This window comes from Taudactylus pleione, unplaced genomic scaffold, assembly GCF_031769625.1.
Source record: "Taudactylus pleione unplaced genomic scaffold, aTauple2 ptg001318l, whole genome shotgun sequence".
NCBI classification, from domain to species: Eukaryota; Metazoa; Chordata; class Amphibia; order Anura; family Myobatrachidae; genus Taudactylus; species Taudactylus pleione.
Window position 1 is genome coordinate 2,091,255 of NW_028285718.1, and position 25,844 is coordinate 2,117,098.

Sequence of the window (25,844 nt, forward strand, 5' to 3'; positions counted from 1 at the left end):
TTAATTTGGGTGGAGGCACTGACAATGGGGATGTACACCTCTTAGAGGAATGCTGAGGGTGGGTACATTAGGAGTAACAAAGGAGTTAGTAACCTGGGGACCCTTTAGTGGTAAAAGGGGAGTTACAATAGTGTGTGTATAACAGCGCTGCCACTGCTTTAGTACACTGTAAGGAGAGCGGTGACATTGCAGTGTGAATTCTGGCTGTGGCCCTTTGTGGATTGTTTATGTTCGGTCCTCAGCCCTTACATCTGTAATCTCACCCGCAGGCTCCAGGCCGGAGGGGGTGACACAAAGGGTTACTAGACAGCTGCACTCACTTTACACAGAGTGATGGCTGTGGTGCAATAGAGGAAATGGGTGTAACTAGAGCCTGGGCTGTAAGTGCAGAGATTGGAGTGTGTGAGAGGTTACAGAGCTGACAGCTGCCCTCAGGCATAATAACTGTAAGTACAACTCTCCCAGCAGCACCCAGGGGGGCACTTACATTTATAGTACATAGTATATGCCACTGACAATCCCTGCTCTGCAACAAGTGTCATTACACAGTATCTGCACTGACTCCAGCCTATCTCATGTATTGCTGTATTCATAGGGTCACTGGTCAGAGGTCCATGAGAATATCCTCCACCAAAAAGCTTCACTTCCCCCCCCCCGATCACACACTAATATATGTTTGTAACCCCACAGAACACATGAGGCGATACACTTGTCTGCAGGTAGATAGACAGCATTATACAGAAGCGTTATGTAAGTCCTCCTTAGGTTACAGTAGGTGAAAGTACTCGCTGCAGTGATACTAGAGGCGACCGTTATATATAACGTACTCGCCAGGGATATAACCAGCCGCCTGCTCGCCCAGCGTTGTGGGGTCAGTGTGTGATCATTGTACGGGGCTGGTAACTGGTGTTGCAGAGATTTGGCTGTTAGTGGCTATAGTGGGGGTAGGCTGATCCCTATGTAAATACCTTACATGGCCATTGTGTGCTGGGAAAGTCCAGGATGTGCAGCAGACACATTTAGGAATGACTGCACCAGCTTTGGAATAAGGGAACAGTAAAGCGCCCCATACTGTATATTTGCCATTAATTGGGGCAATTTGGCAGCTGACTGTTCCAAACAAATGCCGATGTACGGGGTCCACCGATTGCCGATTGTGCGCAAATAGTGATGTGAAGAGCTAAATCGTCCAACGTGTTTGATTTCATTGACCAATCCGGGCTGTAGATAGCAGCGAGTGTATGGCGCTGATTTGCTGACCGCTACTAGTAATGATGAGCCTTTCATGATTGGCTGATCTGAACTGTGCTGAAAATGGTCTGTGAATCGCCGCCCACTATCTGTAATGTACGTGCGCAGGTTGCTGGAATGGGGAATCTTTCTATCTGGGAACAAATGACAGAATCTCTGAATAGTTTTTCGTGATCGCTGATGTATCGGCCCATTTATAGCGGTCTCCTGCCAGCCCAAGTATTACAGCCTGGCAGGTCCTGATCCCAGAGATGGATCCTGCTTTGGTCCAGTCCTGAAATTACTTCTTCTTTATCTCCAGTTTATGGTCTGTCTGCGGAATATTTGGTGTCCCTGGATCAGGCAGCCACACAGAGACCATAGTGTAGGACAATTATACCCCTTTTACACCAGAGCAAAAACCTGGGTTATTGCTGGGTCTACCCGGGTCGTGGCTCAGTGTAAAAGGGTCCCTGAAAAATAACCCGGGTCAAGTGACCCAGGAATCCAACCCAGGTAGCTACCAGGATGGACCCGGGTAATGGTGCAGTGTAAACAGCGCAACCCGGGTTATCCGACCTGGGTCATGCCTAAAATAAGCTGATTGGTGGTTGTGGAGCAGTCACCTCCCACTTTTTACGACCCCACAAGTTTAGCAGGGCAGACCCAGGTTCAGTGTGACTGGGGCTGACCTGGGAGTAACCCAAATCAATGGTGCTTTGTAAATGGGTCTGATCTGGGTCGAACCTGGGTTTTTGGTGTAAAAGTGGTATTAGAGTGAATGTGATACCGTGTTCTATTGATACACTTGGTTATAGTCAGTGCGGCCTGTTAGGCAGATGCGATCTGAGGAACGGCCAATCAGGTGTCTCCTCGTGGGTGGCCTATAGGCTTGGTGTAGGATTTTGTACACCATAGGGCGGAGACCGGGATCCCTGTACGTCTGTTCAGTGGATGGATCTTGTTGTTTGACGCCCTGCATACGGGGCCAGAGGCGGTCTATGACAAGAGGGCCCCCCAGTCTCGTCTATGCATGCGCCAAGTATACTCTATGATTTGTAGCATACACAGATCTTTGAAAATGGCACCCGGCCGCACCACTTTCCAGGTGATTACAGCGGCGTCTGCGTATGGTACACCCTGACACCATGTTCTCAGATGCGCATAAGCAGCTACGATGGATTCAGAGTAGTACCTATCTGACGTGTGGCTCAGTGGGTGTAACGTGGTGCCAGCAGGGCCTTATGTTTGGCAAATCTCCCGGGAGCACGTTGTAGGCGTAGACTCGGAGGTCAGCGTGCGCGGAGATCCGGCTGATTTCACATAGAGCTCTTGCACCAAGGATAGAGCTGGTGCAAATGTGCGCTAATAGTGATGGTGGCAAATGTGCGCTAATAGTGATGGTGGCAAATGTGCGCTAATAGTGATGGTGGCAAATGTGCGCTAATAGTGATGGTGGCAAATGTGCGCTAATAGTGATGGTGGCAAATGTGCGCTAATAGTGATGGTGGCAAATGTGCGCTAATAGTGATGGTGGCTACGCTATTAACCTCAATCTCAGCTTTATCTTCTGTATAAATAACTGGACTAGTGTCTGATACTTTGTATGAGTTCCGCTATTTCACTTTGTCTCACAACTTTGAGGAAAGTCTGGGGCTCGTGCGGAGCTGGCCGTACCCCCCTGGCTGCTCATCTGCATTATTTGTACCCCAAACATTTGCACAGCCGTACATTTGTAATAAATATAATTGCTGTGAGATAACATTAAGGTACCTCTCTCTATCTCTATACATCATCAGTGCACATTTTCACCTGCAATTGTGAAAATTAAGTGATCGGGCCATTCATCAAGAAGGTAAAGCAGGAGATATCACAGATATCCCCATGCACTAATATCACAGATATCCCCATGCACTAATATCACAGATATCCCCATGCACTAATATCACAGATATCCCCATACACTAATATCACAGATATCCCCATGCACTAATATCACAGATATCCCCATACACTAATATCACAGATATCCCCATACACTAATATCACAGATATCCCCATACACTAGTATCACAGCTATCCCCATACACTAATATCACAGATATCCCCATGCACTAATATCACAGATATCCCCATACACTAATACCACAGCTATCCCCATACACTAATATCACAGCTATCCCCATGCACTAATATCACAGATATCCCCATACACTAATACCACAGCTATCCCCATACACTAATATCACAGATATCCCCATGCACTAGTATCACAGATATCCCCATACACTAATATCACAGATATCCCCATGCACTAATATCACAGATATCCCCATACACTAATACCACAGCTATCCCCATACACTAATATCACAGCTATCCCCATGCACTAGTATCACAGATATCCCCATACACTAATATCACAGCTATCCCCATGCACTAGTATCACAGATATCCCCATACACTAGTATCACAGATATCCCCATACACTAGTATCACAGATATCCCCATACACTAATATCACAGATATCCCCATACACTAGTATCACAGATATCCCCATACACTAGTATCACAGATATCCCCATACACTAGTATCACAGATATCCCCATACACTAATATCACAGATATCCCCATGCACTAGTATCACAGATATCCCCATGCACTAATATCACAGATATCCCCATGCACTAGTATCACAGATATCCCCATGCACTAGTATCACAGATATCCCCATGCACTAGTGTCACAGATATCCCCATACACTAGTGTCACAGATATCCCCATACACTAGTATCACAGCTATCCCCATGCACAAATATCACAGCTATCCCCATGCACTAATATCACAGCTATCCCCATGCACTAATATCACAGCTATCCCCATGCACTAGTATAACAGATATCTCCTGCTTACCTTCCTCTCCCGGAATGGCCCGCTGTCCCCATACACTAGTATCACAGATATCTACTGCTTACCTTCCTGTCCCGGAATGGCCCGCTGTCCCCATACACTAGTATCACAGATATCTCCTACTTACCTTCCATTTGCGGAATGGCCGCTGTCCCCATACACTAGTATCACAGATATCTCCTGCTTACCTTCCTCTCCCGGAATGGCCGCTGTCCCCATACACTAGTATCACAGATATCTCCTGCTTACCTCTCTCTCCCGGAATGTCCCGCTGTCCCCATACACTAGTATCACAGATATCTCCTGCTTACCTTCCATTTGCGGAATGGCCGCTGTCCCCATACACTAGCATGGGGACAGACTTTACCAAGCTCGGTAAATATAATATTTTTGGAGCTTGACTGCTGGAGCATTCGCCATCTTTAGATATCAAATGTTCCGGCTTCGCAACCCGCTCCTTCCCCTCCACCCCTGTCCGGCTCCTTCCACCGGACGTCGGGGCTTTGTGCACATGCGTGACCTGTAGGTCACACATGCGCACTCTTGTCACTGCCCCGAAAAGGAGCAGTGAAGCCGCTCGCAGGGGCAGCTGATTTTGCATCAGCTGCCACCGCGCCGAAGCAATGATGACTTGCTCTGGTAGCCGCGGCAAGTCACAAAATTAATTATCGGCGTCCGTTCAGACCCCGACAATTAACATGATGAACAGGCCCCTATGTACTATAATATATATGCCTGGCCGGGATGTGTGGCACACTGGCCAAGTGAATTTCATTACTTCCGGGTGCGTTCCACGAGGTAGAACGCGGAAGTGAGCTGATATAGTGAACGGATGCGGACTATACACCCTTACAAGTAGCCACAGGTGAGGGTAGGTCCCAAGGACTTCTGGGTAGTTAGTAATTATCTCTGCTTTGAAGCTCCCAGTTAAGATTCGATAAACGAAATGACTGTATAGGAGTGGAGAGGGTTAAACTTCCTAGGCTGGGGGCAGACCAGTGTGGGGAATCATGTGATAATTAGGGCCTATGGGTTCTTAGGATTGTAGGTTTTAGCAGGGATATTAGAGTTTGTTGGAGGCGGAGTCAGCCTCTTTTGTTCCTGTCTTCCCACCCTCCCTCCCTAAATTTTATGTTATGTGCTCTCTTTGATTTGGGTTTGGTGATTTCTTCGTTGGCTATTTTAGGCAGGAAAGAACGGCAGGTTACCTATTAGCACTGTGAATATTGGTTTACTTTTTGTTTCGCTCACCTTCGTTGACTGTTAAAGTCTGCTGGACCACCCCGCCGGGGGCAGCATCATCACCTTTCCGGGTGGGTAGTCAAGGTAGAAGGCTTGAGCGTATTGTGTTGTGGTTAGAGTGTTTATAGTGTTAGGTTTGGGCTGTTGATAGCCGTTCTTTCTTTGCCACCATATTTCAATTAATTTAATTAATTTTAGTAATTAATTCATTATCTGTTAATTAAATAAAATAGCTAACAATTCTGCCAAATACAAGTCTCTGTGTCTTTATTTCAATTGAGTATGTTTTATTGTCAATGATTCACGCACTGGTCAATCCTCAGACGATGGGAGGTTTAATACATATGGAGGTCTTTGTGTGATTATTTATATAGGTGCCCATAAAACGGTTATCGCATACTCTAGTTCGTTGGATATATATAGTGTCCAACAATTTCTGACGGCTGGATGACCTCACTTCCTGAGAAAGGGGTATAAGTAGCCATAGCCTGAACAGCCGGCCTGACTTGTAGCATGCTGAGCTATCATTAGCCGCTTTCCAGTGTTATGTAAGTAACTTTTAAACCATCTTGTTGCTTTACTTTGAGACTCCCTACTTAGGATTCAGCTAGGTTCAGTATGATTGTTTGCTGTTAATAGACTCTGTAGATTGAATGTATAAGTGAATATAATACTATTTAGTTGTTTAATATATTGATCCATCTGTACCATTAAGGTTGATCTTACTCTGTTAGACTGTGTCTATGGATCATTCCCCCTCATATCACTTGTTATGTACTATAAGGTTTTTTATGAGATTTGGTACCAATTAAGTGTTAATTAATATATAAATATAGTGTTGCCGCCACCTATGTTAGGTGACTTTCTATAGGGATTGTTTTTTGTTTCTAATATAGGATTTCAGCTATATCCACTATTATCCGTCTTGTTATAATGCTGATTTGAGATCCCATCCAAAGTGTTAATGGACATGTAGCTATGACATGTATCGGTCTTCTTTTTCTGATCTTCTATATGTCATTAAACTGTTAATTAAAATATCAGCTATATATAAACATTGCTGGGTAACGGAGATTAGATATGAAATTATGCCAATAGAGGACGGCTGCTATGTTCAAATTAATGTCACTAGCTGATGGAGGGAATATTTATACATATTATGTCTTTTTAGGCCAAATTGGTTTTAGACCCACCTGATCAGTGGATCTGCAAGCTAAGTGTGCTTACTCATTACGTGCCCTACTAGCCGAGTACTCTGCTGCGGCCCTTCTGGTTAGCATTAGGACTGTAGACTCAGTCATATGATGGTATGTGCATAACGGTGCGTTTCCTTCTGATCGAGATGAAATAGTACTCATGTGTGACCAATATGAGTGACTACAAATGAACACACTTTATTTACAAGTAACAAACAAACAACATACAAAGTATACAGTATACTCAACTTTTATCTATGTATTCAGATGACACCGGTAATTCATCATCTCCAACATAAGATGTACTTCATCTTATCTTCTCTCTGGGGAGCCCTCGTTTCACATGCCCAGATAATCAATATACATTGCAGGCACCTTCACTGCAGGTATGCAATCGGGAAGCCGACTGCCTAAATACCGGCAGACGGCTTCCCGACTGTCATATCCCGGCAAGGGTGAAATGCCGGGCGTCTAGATGTAGACGCCCACATTTCCCCAATCCCGGTAGACCGGCGCCCGGCATCCCGACCGCAGTGATGCCGGGCGCCGCGAGCGGACAGCCGCGGGGGGGGAGGGTTAGGTTTAGGGCTCCCGGGGGGGGACTTAGGGTTAGGCACCCCCCCGGGAGGGTTAGGGTTAGGCTAGGGGGAGGGAGGGTTAGGCACCCCCCCAGGGGACTAAGGTTTAGGAAGCGGGGAAGGGGGTGGTTAGGTTTAGGCAGTTAGAGGGGGGATTAGGGTTAGGCACTTGGGGGGGAAGTTAGGGTTAGGCACCCCTAAGGAGGGTTAGGGTTAGGGGGGTTAGGTTAGGTTAGTAGATACTCGCCTATCCACGATCAGGATTTCCAGCGTTGTCGGGCCTCCGCTGCTCCGAATTCTGCTCATGTCGGGCTGCCGCTGACGGGAATCATACCAATTCCCTACTGCAGAGTCTTAGGTCCATACATGAGCTAATGGGTCCTTTGTGTACCTCTGGGTTATATACCTTAGTATAGGTTGTTGGCTTGCCGGATATTAAGCGCATATTAATTACATACAGTGCTAGGTATCAAGCACTGATTGGTCCAGCATAGCATTGACCAAACTTATCTCTCTTGCACATGCTCTGTAAGCACTAAGATGTTCAGACAAAGAGAATACAGTAATGACATGTCCTAGTATGTCTGGAGATGAACTCTATTTCAAAACCTCTTTTGTGTAGAGTCTCAGATTACCCATAATGCTTAGCATCTCTACACAGCTTATGATGGACATTCCAATGGAATGTAGCTGCTACTGATAAGAACATAGAAGCTATGAATGGCTCATTATACTTCTACTAGTAGAAATGGCAGGTACAAGCTAGGCCTCAATATTTATGTCTTCTTTGACCTCCAAAAGGTTATATCTAACAATTCTGTCCATAGACTGCAACTATAGTACAATCTCATTTCAAACCTCAAAGAGGCCTAGCAAGGGGTATATGTGTTTGTTACTTTTATGCCTATGTAGAAATTAACTATTTAATCCACTGATTACAGTATGTATGTAAAATGTCTTTATAGGCTTTGCAAACATCAAAGCCAAATGCACTTAAGCTGTTTTTGATGTTAGTTATCCCTCACTTATGTACACCCATTCATTTTTAAGATCTACCCCTGATGAAGTCCTGACTCAAAGATGAAACGCGTTGGGTTTCATCTGTTTCTGTGATTTTGCAATTGATGTAAGCTACTCCATATGGAATTCATAATTTTTATAAAATAAATATTACTTAATTTTAATACAGTTGTTGAACTATTTTATCCATCACTGATAGTGGCCTTTTGGCCCTTTTTTTGGGTGTATTTTTGGTGTGAGGGTATCTTTCAGCCACGACTGAAGAAAGGAACATATATTCTAAAAACCGGTGTTTTGATCATTCCGTAACATTCAAAGATCGACAAGATTCCAAATTCTAAAACATCTTGGAAAAGGAGAGAAAACCCACTATCTGTCTGTGCATCTAGCACTGATTACACTGTACCACAAATTAATACTTTTAATTTGTTTCCTTTCTAAAAATAGTCATACATTACTAATAGTCATACATTACTAATTTGAGGTCAAGAAAAACTAAAATCATTTCAGAATGTTTTTACTAGCTCTATTTTTTTTTTAGCTACACTACTTGCACTATACTGTATGTACATGAGTAATATAGTCATAGTGAAAAGCTATTTAAAATCGATATTTTCTTGATTGAATTAAAACAATTGTTATTTATTTTCTATCAATCACAAATAAGAACACAAAACAAAACAAACATACATCCAAAGATTTATGGTCATGTGTTTCAAAATATGTTGTCTAATTATAATTGTCATATAAGACACTATTACTCCAGGAGTAGACTGGAGTGGTTTATTTATGACACAATAAAGCCTACTGTATCCTTATTCCAAACTTAATGTAATTACAATGTTTGTTACAACAAGTATTTTACAATATTGTAATTTCTGAATTTATGTCAATAAACAAAAAATTCTATTAAAAAAAAAAAAAGAAACATACACACAGCATAGGAAACATACACACAGCATAGGAAACAGACATACAGCATAGGAAACAGACATACAGCATAGGAAACAGACATACAGCATAGGAAACAGACACACAGCATAGGAAACAGACACACAGCATAGGAAACAGACACACAGCATAGGAAACAGACACACAGCATAGGAAACAGACACACAGCATAGGAAACAGACACACAGCATAGGAAACATACAGCATAGGAAACACACATACAGCATAGGAAACATACAGCATAGGAAACATACACACAGCATAGGAAACAGACATACAGCATAGGAAACAGACATACAGCATAGGAAACAGACATACAGCATAGGAAACAGACATACAGCATAGGAAACAGACATACAGCATAGGAAACAGACATACAGCATAGGAAACAGACATACAGCATAGGAAACAGACATACAGCATAGGAAACAGACATACAGCATAGGAAACAGACATACAGCATAGGAAACAGACAGCATAGGAAACAGACATACAGCATAGGAAACAGACATACAGCATAGGAAACAGACATACAGCATAGGAAACAGACATACAGCATAGGAAACAGACATACAGCATAGGAAACAGACATACAGCATAGGAAACAGACATACAGCATAGGAAACAGACATACAGCATAGGAAACAGACATACAGCATAGGAAACATACACACAGCATAGGAAACATACACACAGCATAGGAAACATACAGCATAGGAAACACACATACAGCATAGGAAACACACATACAGCATAGGAAACACACATACAGCATAGGAAACAAACACACAGCATAGGAAACAGACATACAGCATAGGAAACAGACATACAGCATAGGAAACAGACATACAGCATAGGAAACAGACATATAGCATAGGAAACAGACATACAGCATAGGAAACATACACACAGCATAGGAAACACACATACAGCATAGGAAACACACATACAGCATAGGAAACACACATACAGCATAGGAAACACACATACAGCATAGGAAACATACAGCATTGGAAACACACATACAGCATAGGAAACACACATTCAGCATAGGAAACAAACACACAGCATAGGAAACAGACATACAGCATAGGAAACATACACACAGCATAGGAAACATACAGCATAGGAAACACACATACAGAATAGGAAACACACATACAGCATAGGAAACATACAGCATTGGAAACACACATACAGCATAGGAAACACACATTCAGCATAGGAAACACACATTCAGCATAGGAAACAGACATACAGCATAGGAAACAGACATACAGCATAGGAAACAGACACACAGCATAGGAAACAGACACACAGCATAGGAAACAGACACACAGCATAGGAAACACACACACAGCATAGGAAACACACATACAGCATAGGAAACAGACATACAGCATAGGAAACAGACATACAGCATAGGAAACAGACATACAGCATAGGAAACATACACACAGCATAGGAAACATACACACAGCATAGGAAACATACAGCATAGGAAACACACATACAGCATAGGAAACACACATACAGCATAGGAAACACACATACAGCATAGGAAACAAACACACAGCATAGGAAACAGACATACAGCATAGGAAACAGACATACAGCATAGGAAACAGACATATAGCATAGGAAACAGACATACAGCATAGGAAACATACACACAGCATAGGAAACACACATACAGCATAGGAAACACACATACAGCATAGGAAACACACATACAGCATAGGAAACATACAGCATTGGAAACACACATACAGCATAGGAAACACACATTCAGCATAGGAAACAAACACACAGCATAGGAAACAGACATACAGCATAGGAAACATACACACAGCATAGGAAACATACAGCATAGGAAACACACATACAGAATAGGAAACACACATACAGCATAGGAAACATACAGCATTGGAAACACACATACAGCATAGGAAACACACATTCAGCATAGGAAACACACATTCAGCATAGGAAACAGACATACAGCATAGGAAACAGACATATAGCATAGGAAACAGACATACAGCATAGGAAACATACACACAGCATAGGAAACACACATACAGCATAGGAAACACACATACAGCATAGGAAACACACATACAGCATAGGAAACATACAGCATTGGAAACACACATACAGCATAGGAAACACACATTCAGCATAGGAAACAAACACACAGCATAGGAAACAGACATACAGCATAGGAAACATACACACAGCATAGGAAACATACAGCATAGGAAACACACATACAGAATAGGAAACACACATACAGCATAGGAAACATACAGCATTGGAAACACACATACAGCATAGGAAACACACATTCAGCATAGGAAACACACATTCAGCATAGGAAACAGACATACAGCATAGGAAACAGACATACAGCATAGGAAACAGACACACAGCATAGGAAACAGACACACAGCATAGGAAACAGACACACAGCATAGGAAACACACACACAGCATAGGAAACACACATACAGCCTAGGAAACATACACACAGCCTAGGAAACATACACACAGCCTAGGAAACATACATACAGCCTAGGAAACATACATACAGCCTAGGAAACATACATACAGCCTAGGAAACATACATACAGCCTAGGAAACATACATACAGCCTAAGAAACATACAGCCTAGGAAACAAACATACAGCCTAGGAAACAGACATACAGCCTAGGAAACAGACATACAGCCTAGGAAACAGACATACAGCCTAGGAAACAGACATACAGCCTAGGAAACAGACATACAGCATAGGAAACAGACATACAGCATAGGAAACAGACATACAGCATAGGAAACAGACATACAGCATAGGAAACAGACATACAGCATAGGAAACAGACATACAGCATAGGAAACAGACATACAGCATAGGAAACAGACATACAGCATAGGAAACAGACATACATACAGCATAGGAAACAAACATACATACAGCATAGGAAACATACACACAGCATAGGAAACATACACACAGCATAGGAAACATACACACAGCATAGGAAACATACACACAGCATAGGAAACATACACACAGCATAGGAAACATACACACAGCATAGGAAACATACACACAGCATAGGAAACATACAGCATAGGAAACATACATACAGCATAGGAAACATACATACAGCATAGGAAACATACATACAGCATAGGAAACATACAGCATAGGAAACAGACATACAGCATAGGAAACATACAGCATAGGAAACAGACATACAGCATAGGAAACAGACATACAGCATAGGAAACAAACAGACATACAGCATAGGAAACATACATACAGCATAGGAAACAAACATACATACAGCATAGGAAACATACAGCATAGGAAACAAACATACAGCATAGGACACATACATACAGCATAGGAAACATACATACAGCATAGGAAACATACATACAGCATTGGAAACAAACATACAGCATAGGAAAGTACTATGTAATATAGTGGCCTATACATAGGGGTGCTTTCTCTTTGCTTGTCGCTTGTCCTCCTCTTCTGGGGCCTCTCTTGTCACTGTCACCTTCCCTGATATCTTTGTTCCATTGCTGAGATGTCTTGGTGGAATCGCTCCCTATGCTGTCACTCAGTGCACCACAGTTATCTTGTGGGGGGAATCCCGTGAATCGCATATATTTGAATAGGGGAGGGGACAAATAACTGATTCATTTAATTGGGTCATTAGGCCCCGCCCCCTCTGCGCGGAACGCTGGTAAGATTCTCTCCATTCTGCCCACGTCACTAGGAATACCCCTACATCGTCATACATGGGCTATATCTCGGAACTCAGAGCTAACTGAGAGTATTACATGTCATAGTCATTCTGTGTATGCTGACATCAATCAGACGTAACTATTGTCACATTGGAAACATTGTCATTGTTGTGCAGAGTTATTGGAGACACCAAAATTGCTGATAGTTTTGGTTACACTTTATCTATTGCATGCAGATTGTTGCTATTATTGATTGTTCTACAATATATACAAATTTACACTGTCAAAAAGAGCGCCCTATTTCTCCTTATTGATCCCTAGGACGCTGCTTTATTACACAGGGATAGGCTGCAGGGAGATCCCTAGGACGCTGCTTTATTACACAGGGTTGGGCTGCAGGGAGATCCCTAGGATGCTGCTTTATTACACAGGGATGGGCTGCAGGGAGATCCCTAGGACGCTGCTTTATTACACAGGGATGGGTTGCAGGGAGATCCCTAGGACGCTGCTGTATTACACAGGGATAGGCTGCAGGGAGATCCCTAGGACGCTGCTTTATTACACAGGGATAGGCTGCAGGGAGATCCCTAGGACGCTGCTTTATTACACAGGGATAGGCTGCGGGGAGATCCCTAGGACGCTGCTTTATTACACAGGGATAGGCTGCGGGGAGATCCCTAGGATGCTGCTTTATTACACAGGGATGGGCTGCAGGGAGATCCCTAGGATGCTGCTTTATTACACAGGGATGGGCTGCAGGGAGATCCCTAGGACGCTGCTTTATTACACAGGGATGGGCTGCAGGGAGATCCCTAGGACGCTGCTGTATTACACAGGGATAGGCTGCAGGGAGATCCCTAGGACGCTGCTTTATTACACAGGGATGGGCTGCAGGGAGATCCCTAGGACGCTGCTTTATTACACAGGGATGGGCTGCGGGGAGATCCCTAGGACGCTGCTTTATTACACAGGGATGGGCTGCAGGGAGATCCCTAGGATGCTGCTTTATTACACAGGGATGGGCTGCAGGGAGATCCCTAGGACGCTGCTTTATTACACAGGGATGGGCTGCAGGGAGATCCCTAGGACGCTGCTTTATTACACAGGGATGGGTTGCGGGGAGATCCCTAGGACGCTGCTTTATTACACAGGGATAGGCTGCGGGGAGATCCCTAGGACGCTGCTCTCTCTGTGTGGATGCCACGCCATTACAGAAAAGTACCCCTGAGCACCACAGTGAGTACTAGTACCCTAGGTTGATATATAATTTGTCATAATGTGGTAGGAACAAGCACATTTACAGAGGAGAATATCCTAACAGAACTCTCAAAACTGAAAGTGGATAAATCAATGGGGCCTGATGGGTTGCATCCAAGGGTACTAAGGGCTCTATTTATTAACATTATTTTTCTAAAATAAAGTGATAAAGGGTGTTTTCACACCCTTTTCACATTATTTTAGTTTCACCTGTAGTTACTATAGGGCAATTGGAGTAGAATTCGTAAAATTCTACTCCAACCCCTAGTATCACTTATTTTTAGTAAAGCAGATCGTATTTCCCATAATTGTAATGGGAAATGTGATCCGACCTAAGTTACTAAAAATAAATTGTAAAAAAATACCGGGGGAAGCCCTGTGAAAATAACGCCACCTGGAGGTGGCGTTATCCAGGGTCTCCCCCGGTTACCGGGCTCCCACTCTGCTCTAACGGGGAGAGCAGAGGCAGGAGCCGGTACCAGTAATCAGCTATGTGGTCTAAGCAGACCGCAAGCTGATTGCTGTACAAAAAAGAAAAAAAAAATTAAACATTTTTTTTTTCCTTACCTGAATCCAGGGACCGGTGATCGGGCCTCCAGTGATGGCTCCTCTCCGGTCAGCTGGTCTCCCATAGTACACTGGGGCCCGGTCATCAGGTGATCAGGCCCCAGTGCAGTATGGCAGATCACCTGATCGGGAAGCCCGGAGAAGATCACCGGAGGCCAGGAGGATGCAGGTAAGTGTAATGAAGGGAGGGGGGGTCGCGGGGGTCCGTGATTGCGGGGGGCGGGGCTTAGTGCCGGGGGCGGGGCTTAGCGTTGGTGGGGGGGTAGTAGCGGTGGTCGGTCGGCGCATGCGCGGGCTCTTAGTCGCGGTATTTTTTCCGAAAATACCGTGACTAGACTGCGGATGGGATCCGCAGGGACAGAGCTTTATCACAAGCTCTGTCCCTGCAAGGGATTTATAGTAAATCCCTGTGATATTGCCTAAATTCACAATGCGAATTCACTCGGTAATATCACACTACAATCCGCATTCAATATGCGGATTGTAGTTAATAGAGCCCAAAGGCTGTTATGTGTTTTCACACCCCTTTCACATTATTTTAGTATCCCCTACAGTTACTATAGGGCAATTGGAGTAGAATTAGTAAAATTCTACTCCAACCTCTAAGTATCACTTATTTTTAGTAATCAGATCGCATTTCCCATAATTGTAATGGGAAATGTGATCCGACCAAAGTTACTAAAAATAAATTGTGAAAAAATATCGGGGAAAGCCCTGTGATAATAACGCCAGCTGGAAGTGGCGTTATCCAGGGTCTCCCCCAGTTACCGGGCTCCAACTCTGCTCTAACGAGCAGAGCCCGGAGCCGGCCCCAGTGATCAGCTGTGTGGTCTAAACAGATCACACGCTGATCTCTGCTACAAAAACCACACGCTGATCTCTGCTACAAAAACCACACACTGATCTCTGCTACACATCCCACACGCTGATCTCTGCTACACATCCCACACGCTGATCTCTGCTACACATCCCACACGCTGATCTCTGCTACACAGACCACACGCTGATCTCTGCTACACAGACCACACGCTGATCTCTGCTACACAGACCACACGCTGATCACTGCTACACACACCACACGCTGATCACTGCTACACACACCACACGCTGATCACTGCTACACACACCACACGCTGATCTCTGCTACAAAAACCACACACTGATCTCTGTTACACATCCCACACGCTGATCTCTGCTACACATCCCACACGCTGATCTCTGCTACAAAAACCACACGCTGATCTCTGCTACAAAAACCACACACTGATCTCTGCTACACATCCCACACGCTGATCTCTGCTACACATCCCACACGCTGATCTCTGCTACACATCCCACACGCTGATCTCTGCTACACAGACCACACGCTGATCTCTGCTACACATCCCACACGCTGATCTCTGCTACACAGACCACACGCTGATCACTGCTACACACACCACACGCTGATCACTGCTACACACACCACACGCTGATCTCTGCTACAAAAACCACACACTGATCTCTGCTACACATCCCACACGCTGATCTCTGCTACACATCCCACACGCTGATCTCTGCTACACAGACCACACGCTGATCTCTGCTACACACACCACACGCTGATCACTGCTACACACACCACACGCTGATCACTGCTACACACACCACACGCTGATCGCTGCTACACACATCACACGCTGATCACTGCTACACACATCACACGCTGATCACTGCTACACACATCACACGCTGATCACTGCTACACAGACCACACGCTGATCACTGCTACACACATCACACGCTGATCACTGCTACACACATCACACGCTGATCACTGCTACACACACCACACGCTGATCACTGCTACACACACCACACGCTGATCACTGCTACACACAGAACACACGCTGATCACTGCTACACACAGACCACACGCTGATCACTGCTACACACACCGCACGCTGATCACTGCTACACACACCGCACGCTGATCACTGCTACACACACCACACGCTGATCTCAGCTACACACACCACACGCTGATCTCAGCTACACAGACCACACGCTGATCTCTGCTACACACACCACACGCTGATCTCAGCTACACACACCACACGCTGATCTCAGCTACACACACCACACGCTGATCTCAGCTACACACACCACACGCTGATCACTGCTACACACACCACACGCTGATCACTGCTACACAGACCACACGCTGATCACTGCTACACACAGACCACACGCTGATCACTGCTACACACACCACACGCTGATCACTGCTACACACACCACACGCTGATCACTGCTACACACACCACACGCTGATCACTGCTACACACACCACACGCTGATCACTGCTACACACACCACACGCTGATCACTGCTACACACACCGCACGCTGATCACTGCTACACACACCGCACGCTGACATACTGCTACACACACCGCACGCTGATCACTGCTACACACACCACATGCTGATCACTGCTACACACACCACATGCTGATCACTGCTACACACACCACATGCCGATCACTGCTACACACACCACACGCCGATCACTGCTACACACACCACACCCTGATCACTGCTACACACACCACACCCTGATCACTGCTACACACACCACACCCTGATCACTGCTACACACACCACACCCTGATCACTGCTACACACACCACACGCTGATCACTGCTACACAGACCACACGCTGATCTCTGCTACACACACCACACGCTGATCACTGCTACACACACCACACGCTGATCTCTGCTACACACACCACACGCTGATCACTGCTACACACACCACACGCTGATCACTGCTAGACAGACCACACGCTGATCACTGCTACACACACCACACGCTGATCTCTGCTACACACACCACACGCTGATCTCTGCTACACACACCGCACGCTGATCACTGCTACACACACCGCACGCTGATCTCTGCTACACACACCGCACGCTGATCTCTGCTACACACACCACACGCTGATCTCTGCTACACACACCACACGCTGATCACTGCTACACACACCACACGCTGATCACTGCTACACACACCACACGCTGATCACTGCTACACACACCACACGCTGATCACTGCTACACAGACCGCACGCTGATCTCTGCTACACACACACACACCACACGCTGATCACTGCTACACAGACCACACGCTGATCACTGCTACACAGACCACACGCTGATCACTGCTACACAGACCACACGCTGATCACTGCTACACACACCACACGCTGATCACTGCTACACACACACCACACGCTGATCACTGCTACACACACCACACGCTGATCTCTGCTACACACACCACACGCTGATCTCAGCTACACACACCACACGCTGATCTCAGCTACACACACCACACGCTGATCTCTGCTACACACACCACACGCTGATCACTGCTACACACACCACACGCTGATCACTGCTACACAGACCACACGCTGATCACTGCTACACACAGACCACACGCTGATCACTGCTACACACACCACACGCTGATCACTGCTACACACACCACACGCTGATCACTGCTACACACACCACACGCTGATCACTGCTACACACACCGCACGCTGATCACTGCTACACACACCGCACGCTGACATACTGCTACACACACCACACGCTGATCACTGCTACACAGACCGCACGCTGATCTCTGCTACACACACCACACGCTGATCTCTGCTACACGCACCACACGCTGATCACTGCTACACACACCACACGCTGATCACTGCTACACACACCACACGCTGATCACTGCTACACACACCACACGCTGATCACTGCTACACAGACCGCACGCTGATCTCTGCTACACACACACACACCACACGCTGATCACTGCTACACAGACCACACGCTGATCACTGCTACACAGACCACACGCTGATCACTGCTACACAGACCACACGCTGATCTCTGCTACACAGACCACACGCTGATCACTGCAACACACACCACACGCTGATCTCTGCTACACACACCACACGCTGATCTCTGCTACACACACCACACGCTGATCTCTGCTACACACACCACACGCTGATCACTGCTACACAGACCACACGCTGATCTCTGCTACACACACACACACCACACGCTGATCTCTGCTACAGACACCACACGCTGATCTCTGCTACACACACCACACGCTGATCACTGCTACACAGACCACACGCTGATCTCTGCTACACACACACACACCACACGCTGATCACTGCTACACACACCACACGCTGATCACTGCTACACACACCACACGCTGATCACTGCTACACACGCCACACGCTGATCACTGCTACACACGCCACATGCTGATCTCTGCTACACACGCCACACGCTGATCACTGCTACACACACACCACACGCTGATCACTGCTACACACACCACACGCTGATCACTGCTACACACACCACACGCTGATCACTGCTGCACACACCACACGCTGATCTCTGCTACACACACCACACGCTGATCGCTGCTACACACACCACACGCTGATCACTGCTACACACACCACACGCTGATCACTGCTACACACACCACACGCTGATCACTGCTACACACACCACACGCTGATCACTGCTACACATGCCACACGCTGATCTCTGCTACACATGCCACACGCTGATCACTGCTACACACACACCACACGCTGATCACTGCTACACACACCACACGCTGATCTCTGCTACACACGCCACACGCTGATCTCTGCTACACATGCCACACGCTGATCACTGCTACACACACACCACACGCTGATCACTGCTACACACACCACACGCTGGTCACTGCTACACACACCACACGCTGATCACTGCTACACACACCACACGCTGATCACTGCTACACACACCACACGCTGATCACTGCTACACACACCACACGCTGATCACTGCTACACACACCACACGCTGGTCACTGCTACACAGACCACACGCTGATCTCTGCTACACACACACACACCACACGCTGATCACTGCTACACACACCACACGCTGATCACTGCTACACACACCACACGCTGGTCACTGCTACACAGACCACACGCTGATCTCTGCTACACACACACACACCACACGCTGATCACTGCTACACACACCACACGCTGATCACTGCTACACACACCACACGCTGATCTCTGCTACACACACCACACGCTGATCACTGCTACACACATCACACGCTGATCTCTGCTACACACACCACACGCTGATCTCTGCTACACACACCACACGCTGATCTCTGCTACACACACCACACGCTGATCACTGCTACACACATCACACGCTGATCACTGCTACACACACCACACGCTGGTCACTGCTACACAGACCACACGCTGATCTCTGCTACACACACACCACACGCTGATCACTGCTACACACACCACACGCTGATCACTGCTACACACACCACACGCTGATCACTGCTACACACACCACACGCTGATCTCTGCTACACACACACACACCACACGCTGATCACTGCTACACACACCACACGCTGATCACTGCTACACACACCACACGCTGATCTCTGCTACACACACCACACGCTGATCACTGCTACACACACCACACGCTGATCACTGCTACACACACCACACGCTGATCTCTGCTACACACACCACACGCTGATCACTGCTACACACATCACACGCTGATCTCTGCTACACAGACCACACGCTGGTCACTGCTACACACACCACACGCTGATCTCTGCTACACACACCACACGCTGATCACTGCTACACACACCACACGCTGATCACTGCTACACACACCACACGCTGATCTCTGCTACACACACCACACGCTGATCACTGCTACACACATCACACGCTGATCTCTGCTACACACACCACACGCTGGTCACTGCTACACACACCACACGCTGATCACTGCTACACACACCACACGCTGGTCACTGCTACACACGCCACACGCTGATCTCTGCTACACACACCACACGCTGGTCACTGCTACACACACCACACGCTGATCACTGCTACACACACCACACGCTGATCACTGCTACACACACCACACGCTGATCACTGCTACACACACCACACGCTGATCACTGCTACACACACCACACGCTGATCACTGCTACACACACCACACGCTGATCACTGCTACACACACCACACGCTGGTCACTGCTACACAGACCACACGCTGATCTCTGCTACACACACACACACCACACGCTGATCACTGCTACACACACCACACGCTGATCACTGCTACACACACCACACGCTGGTCACTGCTACACAGACCACACGCTGATCTCTGCTACACACACACACACCACACGCTGATCACTGCTACACACACCACACGCTGATCACTGCTACACACACCACACGCTGATCTCTGCTACACACACCACACGCTGATCACTGCTACACACATCACACGCTGATCTCTGCTACACACACCACACGCTGATCTCTGCTACACACACCACACGCTGATCACTGCTACACACATCACACGCTGATCACTGCTACACACACCACACGCTGGTCACTGCTACACAGACCACACGCTGATCTCTGCTACACACACACCACACGCTGATCACTGCTACACACACCACACGCTGATCACTGCTACACACACCACACGCTGATCACTGCTACACACACCACACGCTGATCTCTGCTACACACACACACACCACACGCTGATCACTGCTACACACACCACACGCTGATCACTGCTACACACACCACACGCTGATCTCTGCTACACACACCACACGCTGATCACTGCTACACACACCACACGCTGATCACTGCTACACACACCACACGCTGATCTCTGCTACACACACCACACGCTGATCACTGCTACACACATCACACGCTGATCTCTGCTACACAGACCACACGCTGGTCACTGCTACACACACCACACGCTGATCTCTGCTACACACACCACACGCTGATCACTGCTACACACACCACACGCTGATCACTGCTACACACACCACACGCTGATCTCTGCTACACACACCACACGCTGATCACTGCTACACACATCACACGCTGATCTCTGCTACACACACCACACGCTGGTCACTGCTACACACACCACACGCTGATCACTGCTACACACACCACACGCTGGTCACTGCTACACACGCCACACGCTGGTCTCTGCTACACACACCACACGCTGGTCACTGCTACACACACCACACGCTGATCACTGCTACACACACCACACGCTGATCACTGCTACACACACCACACGCTGATCACTGCTACACACACCACACGCTGATCACTGCTACACACACCACACGCTGATCACTGCTACACACACCACACGCTGATCACTGCTACACACACCACACGCTGATTCACTACAAAAAAAAAAAGTAAAAAAAGAAAAAACTTACCTGACTCCAGGGACTGGAGCTCGGGGCTCCGGTGATGTCCTATCTCCGGTCAGCCGGTCTCCCATGCTGCACTGCGGCCTGGTTGTCACCTGACTGGGTCCCAGTGCAGTATGGGATGTCAGCTGACCGGAGGACATCACCGGAGCCTGGATCATACAGGTAAGTGTAATTAAGGGAGGGGGGTCCGCGATTGCGGGGGTGGTGGGCATGGCAATGGGGGAGGGGCTTAGCCAGGGTTAGCAGCGGCGACCGGTCAGTGCATGCGCAGGGCACTTCTCACTGTATTTTTTTGCGAAAATACCTTGACTAGTGTGCGGAGGGGATTCGCAGGGACAGAGCTTTCTCGTAAGCTCTGTCCCTTCAAGGGATTTGTAGTAAATCCCTGTGATATTGCCTGAATTCGCAATGCGAATTCACTCGATAATATCACACTACAATCTGCATTACCAATGTGGATTGTAATAAATAGAGCCCTAAAAGAGCTTAAAGGGGTGCTGGTAACACCATTAACAGAATTATTCAACCAGTCACTAGCTACTGGAGTCATTCCAGAGGATTGGAAAAGAGGAAACGTTGTCCCACTGCACAAAAGTGGGAGCAAGGAAGAGACCAGTGACTACGGACCAGTGACTACGGACCAGTGACTACCAACCAGTGAGCCTTACATCAGTAGTAGGGAAATTGATGGAAACACTCTTAAAAGAAAGAGTCGTAAATTATCTCAAATCCAACAATTTGCAGGATCCCAAACCGCATGGATGTACTGGGGGGAGATCATGTCACACAAATCTTATTGACTTTTTTGACTGGGTGACTAAGGAAATAGATAAAGGGGGGCCATAGGTATAGCTTATCTAGACGTTAGTACGGCTTTTGACACTGTTCCACATCGCAGACTGTTAAATAAACTGGAAAGCATGGGATTGGATACAAAGATAGTTGAATGGATAAGATCATGGCTGCAGGATAAGAAACAGAGAGTTGTAGTAAACTGAGTGCAGTCTCTATGGGGAAATGTTACCAGTGGAGAACCTCAGGGATCTGTACTTGGACCAGTGCTTTTTAATATCTTTATTTGTGACATTGCAAATGGTACTGAAGGGAAACTATGCCTTTTTGCAGATGACACAAAGGTATGCAACAGGGCAGACACACCAGGAGGGGTAAAACAAATGATTGATGATCTAGGTAGACTAGAGGAAGGGTCAAGAACGTGGTAACTACAGTTTAATGCCAAAAAATGCAAGATCATGCACTTGGGTCTCATAAATCCAAAGGCTAAATATAGTATTGGCACTATACTGGAAACTACTGAAGAGGAAAGGGATCTAGGAGTCACTATTTCAGGTGACATAAAGGCAAGCAAACATTGTAACAAAGCAATGAGCAAGGCAAGTCAGATGCTTGGTACATAGGGAGAGGAATCAGTAGCAGAAAGAAGAAGTGATAATACCACTGTATAGGTCATTGGTACGTCCTCATCTCCAATACTGTGCTCAGTTCTGGAGGCCATATCTCCAGAAGGGATATTAACACATTAGACACTGTACAAATAAGGGCAACTAAAATGGTGCAAGGTCTACACCACAAAACCTACCAGGAAAGACTAAAAGATCTTAATATGTATAGTTTGGAGCAGAGAAGAGAAAGGGGGACATGATAAAAACATTCAAATATATAAAGGGTTTTACCAAGGTAAAGGAAGGAGACATTCTTCATAGGAAGAGAAGTATTAGAACAAGAGGACATGATCTGACACTGGGGGGTGGTAGGTTCAGGGGAAATTTGAGGAAACATTACTTCACAGAAAGGGTAGTGGACAAGTGGAATAGCCTCCCATCAGAGGTGGTAGAGGCTAAGACAGTAGAGCAATTTAAACATGCATGGGATAGACATAAGGATATCCTTCAGAAGAAGTAAGGATCAATAAGGGTTGAGGTAACAAAAGGTTTAAAAATGACGCAGACCAGATGGGCCAAGTGGTTCTTATCTGCCGTCATATTCTGTGTTTCTATGTTAAATCTTGGCTTTCCTTTCCTACCACTTCAACAGGCTGAGGCCACAATGTGTCTGCCCAGAATATGGGTCCTTCTCACACTTATTAATCTCTATTACCCGAATTTGCAAATGGGTTTTTGTTTACTTTAGGATCTCTTTAATGTTGATACCACGAAATAGAGAACTGAATGGTAAATGATTGGTCACTATCTTGACACTGGGCCCTTCCTCCTGGTTTGTCTTCAGTTCTCCACCTTGTAAAATAGCAGTCAGATTATTTTTGCCTCCTCCTGTAACTGTTCTTCCGTTTGCAGAAGATGGAGGTGTTGAGCCATGTTCTAGGCGTTGCCAACACCATCTACAGCCTTTGTGAGAAGTCCAGCTCCAACAAGCGGCAATGCCGGCGTCTGGAGAAGCGGATTAAGATGCTGCTGATGACCATTCAGGCCCTGGAGAAGCAGAAGGAGATATCTACATCACTGTATAAGGTGGTGCAGGAGCTGGGGGTGACTCTGAAGAACGCCGAGTGCTGGGTCATTAAGTACTCCCATCACGTGTGGTGGAGGAAGATACTTCAGTCCAACGGCATCAAGGAGGAGTTTGAGCTGATCAATGATCGGCTGGGGGACGCGGCCAGTGAGCTGTGCCTGCTTCTGTCAGCAGAGCACAGAGAGAAGCTGCTGCGTTTCTTTACTGAGACTACCCGGAAGTCACAGAATGAGAAGGACATAGAAGAAGACTTGCAGGAGCTGCGGAATTATCTAACCTGTGAGTGTAGCTGCTGTACGTGCCCTCTGTTCGGTGGTTACAGACCTTGGGGTGAGACGGGCAGTGTTCACTACAATTTCATGGACAGTCCCAGTAAACAAGGAATGCACAAAAAAATTAATAATAATAATTATAATCCAATTGTCACTTTTTAGGATGGGTTTTCCGGACTATAGATAGACAATAAAAGGTCGACAACGTCTAGATAGACACCAGATGTTAGACTGTCAATAGGCCGACTGGGACAAAATGTAGACACACAAAGGTGGACAAATAAGAAGGTGGACGGGGTCAAAAGGTCGATATGAACATGGTCGACCCAAAAAAAATAGACGACACGTGAATTATTTTTTTCCCTCTATTTTTTTAGCCCTAATCTTCACCATAACCCTCTCCTTGGTGACCTTTTGTCCCAGTCGACCTATTGACTGTCGTACATCTGGTGTCTATCTGTTAATCCCCACCTCTTTAGGACCACCCTCTTCATTCACAAGGGGGGGGGGTGGCCATCGTTTTAGCTAGTGCTGAGCTGCTCCTCAAAGTGTGAGTTTTGTGAGGCAGGACAGACCTCCCAACTAGCCCAGCGAGACCGTCTCCGAAAGTTGTGACTGACCCACCAGCATCGGGACGGTTGGCAGACTGTCCAACACTCCTCTACCTGTTCACGTTGTTGCTCATTGTCTGGATCCTGGGATGTTGAGACCCTGTTTAAAAAAAAAGAGGGATACATGAAATTTGGAAATCCCCTCAGCCAGCCACATTGTTATAGTAATAGCAACCATGCTAATACATAGGCCCCTAAACCCATCCCCGTCCTAAAGATCGCAGTCACATGTAGTAAATAGCGCTATTTCCACCCAACCAGCACGGACGTTCAATCATATTCCTGTTCCATAAATAGCCCCCCTTTTCCAGGCG

General features: G+C 46.5%; 1 protein-coding gene across 1 annotated transcript in view; it reads left to right on the forward strand.

Moving 5' to 3' along the window:
• Positions 1-25,844, forward strand: part of LOC148443179 (mixed lineage kinase domain-like protein) — a 66,624-nt gene that overhangs the window by 25,795 nt on the left and 14,985 nt on the right. The window contains exon 2 of the mRNA XM_088463127.1: positions 24,473-24,926. Within this exon, the coding sequence (XP_088319253.1) occupies positions 24,473-24,926 (454 nt within the window). The remainder of the gene's footprint in view (positions 1-24,472; positions 24,927-25,844) is intronic.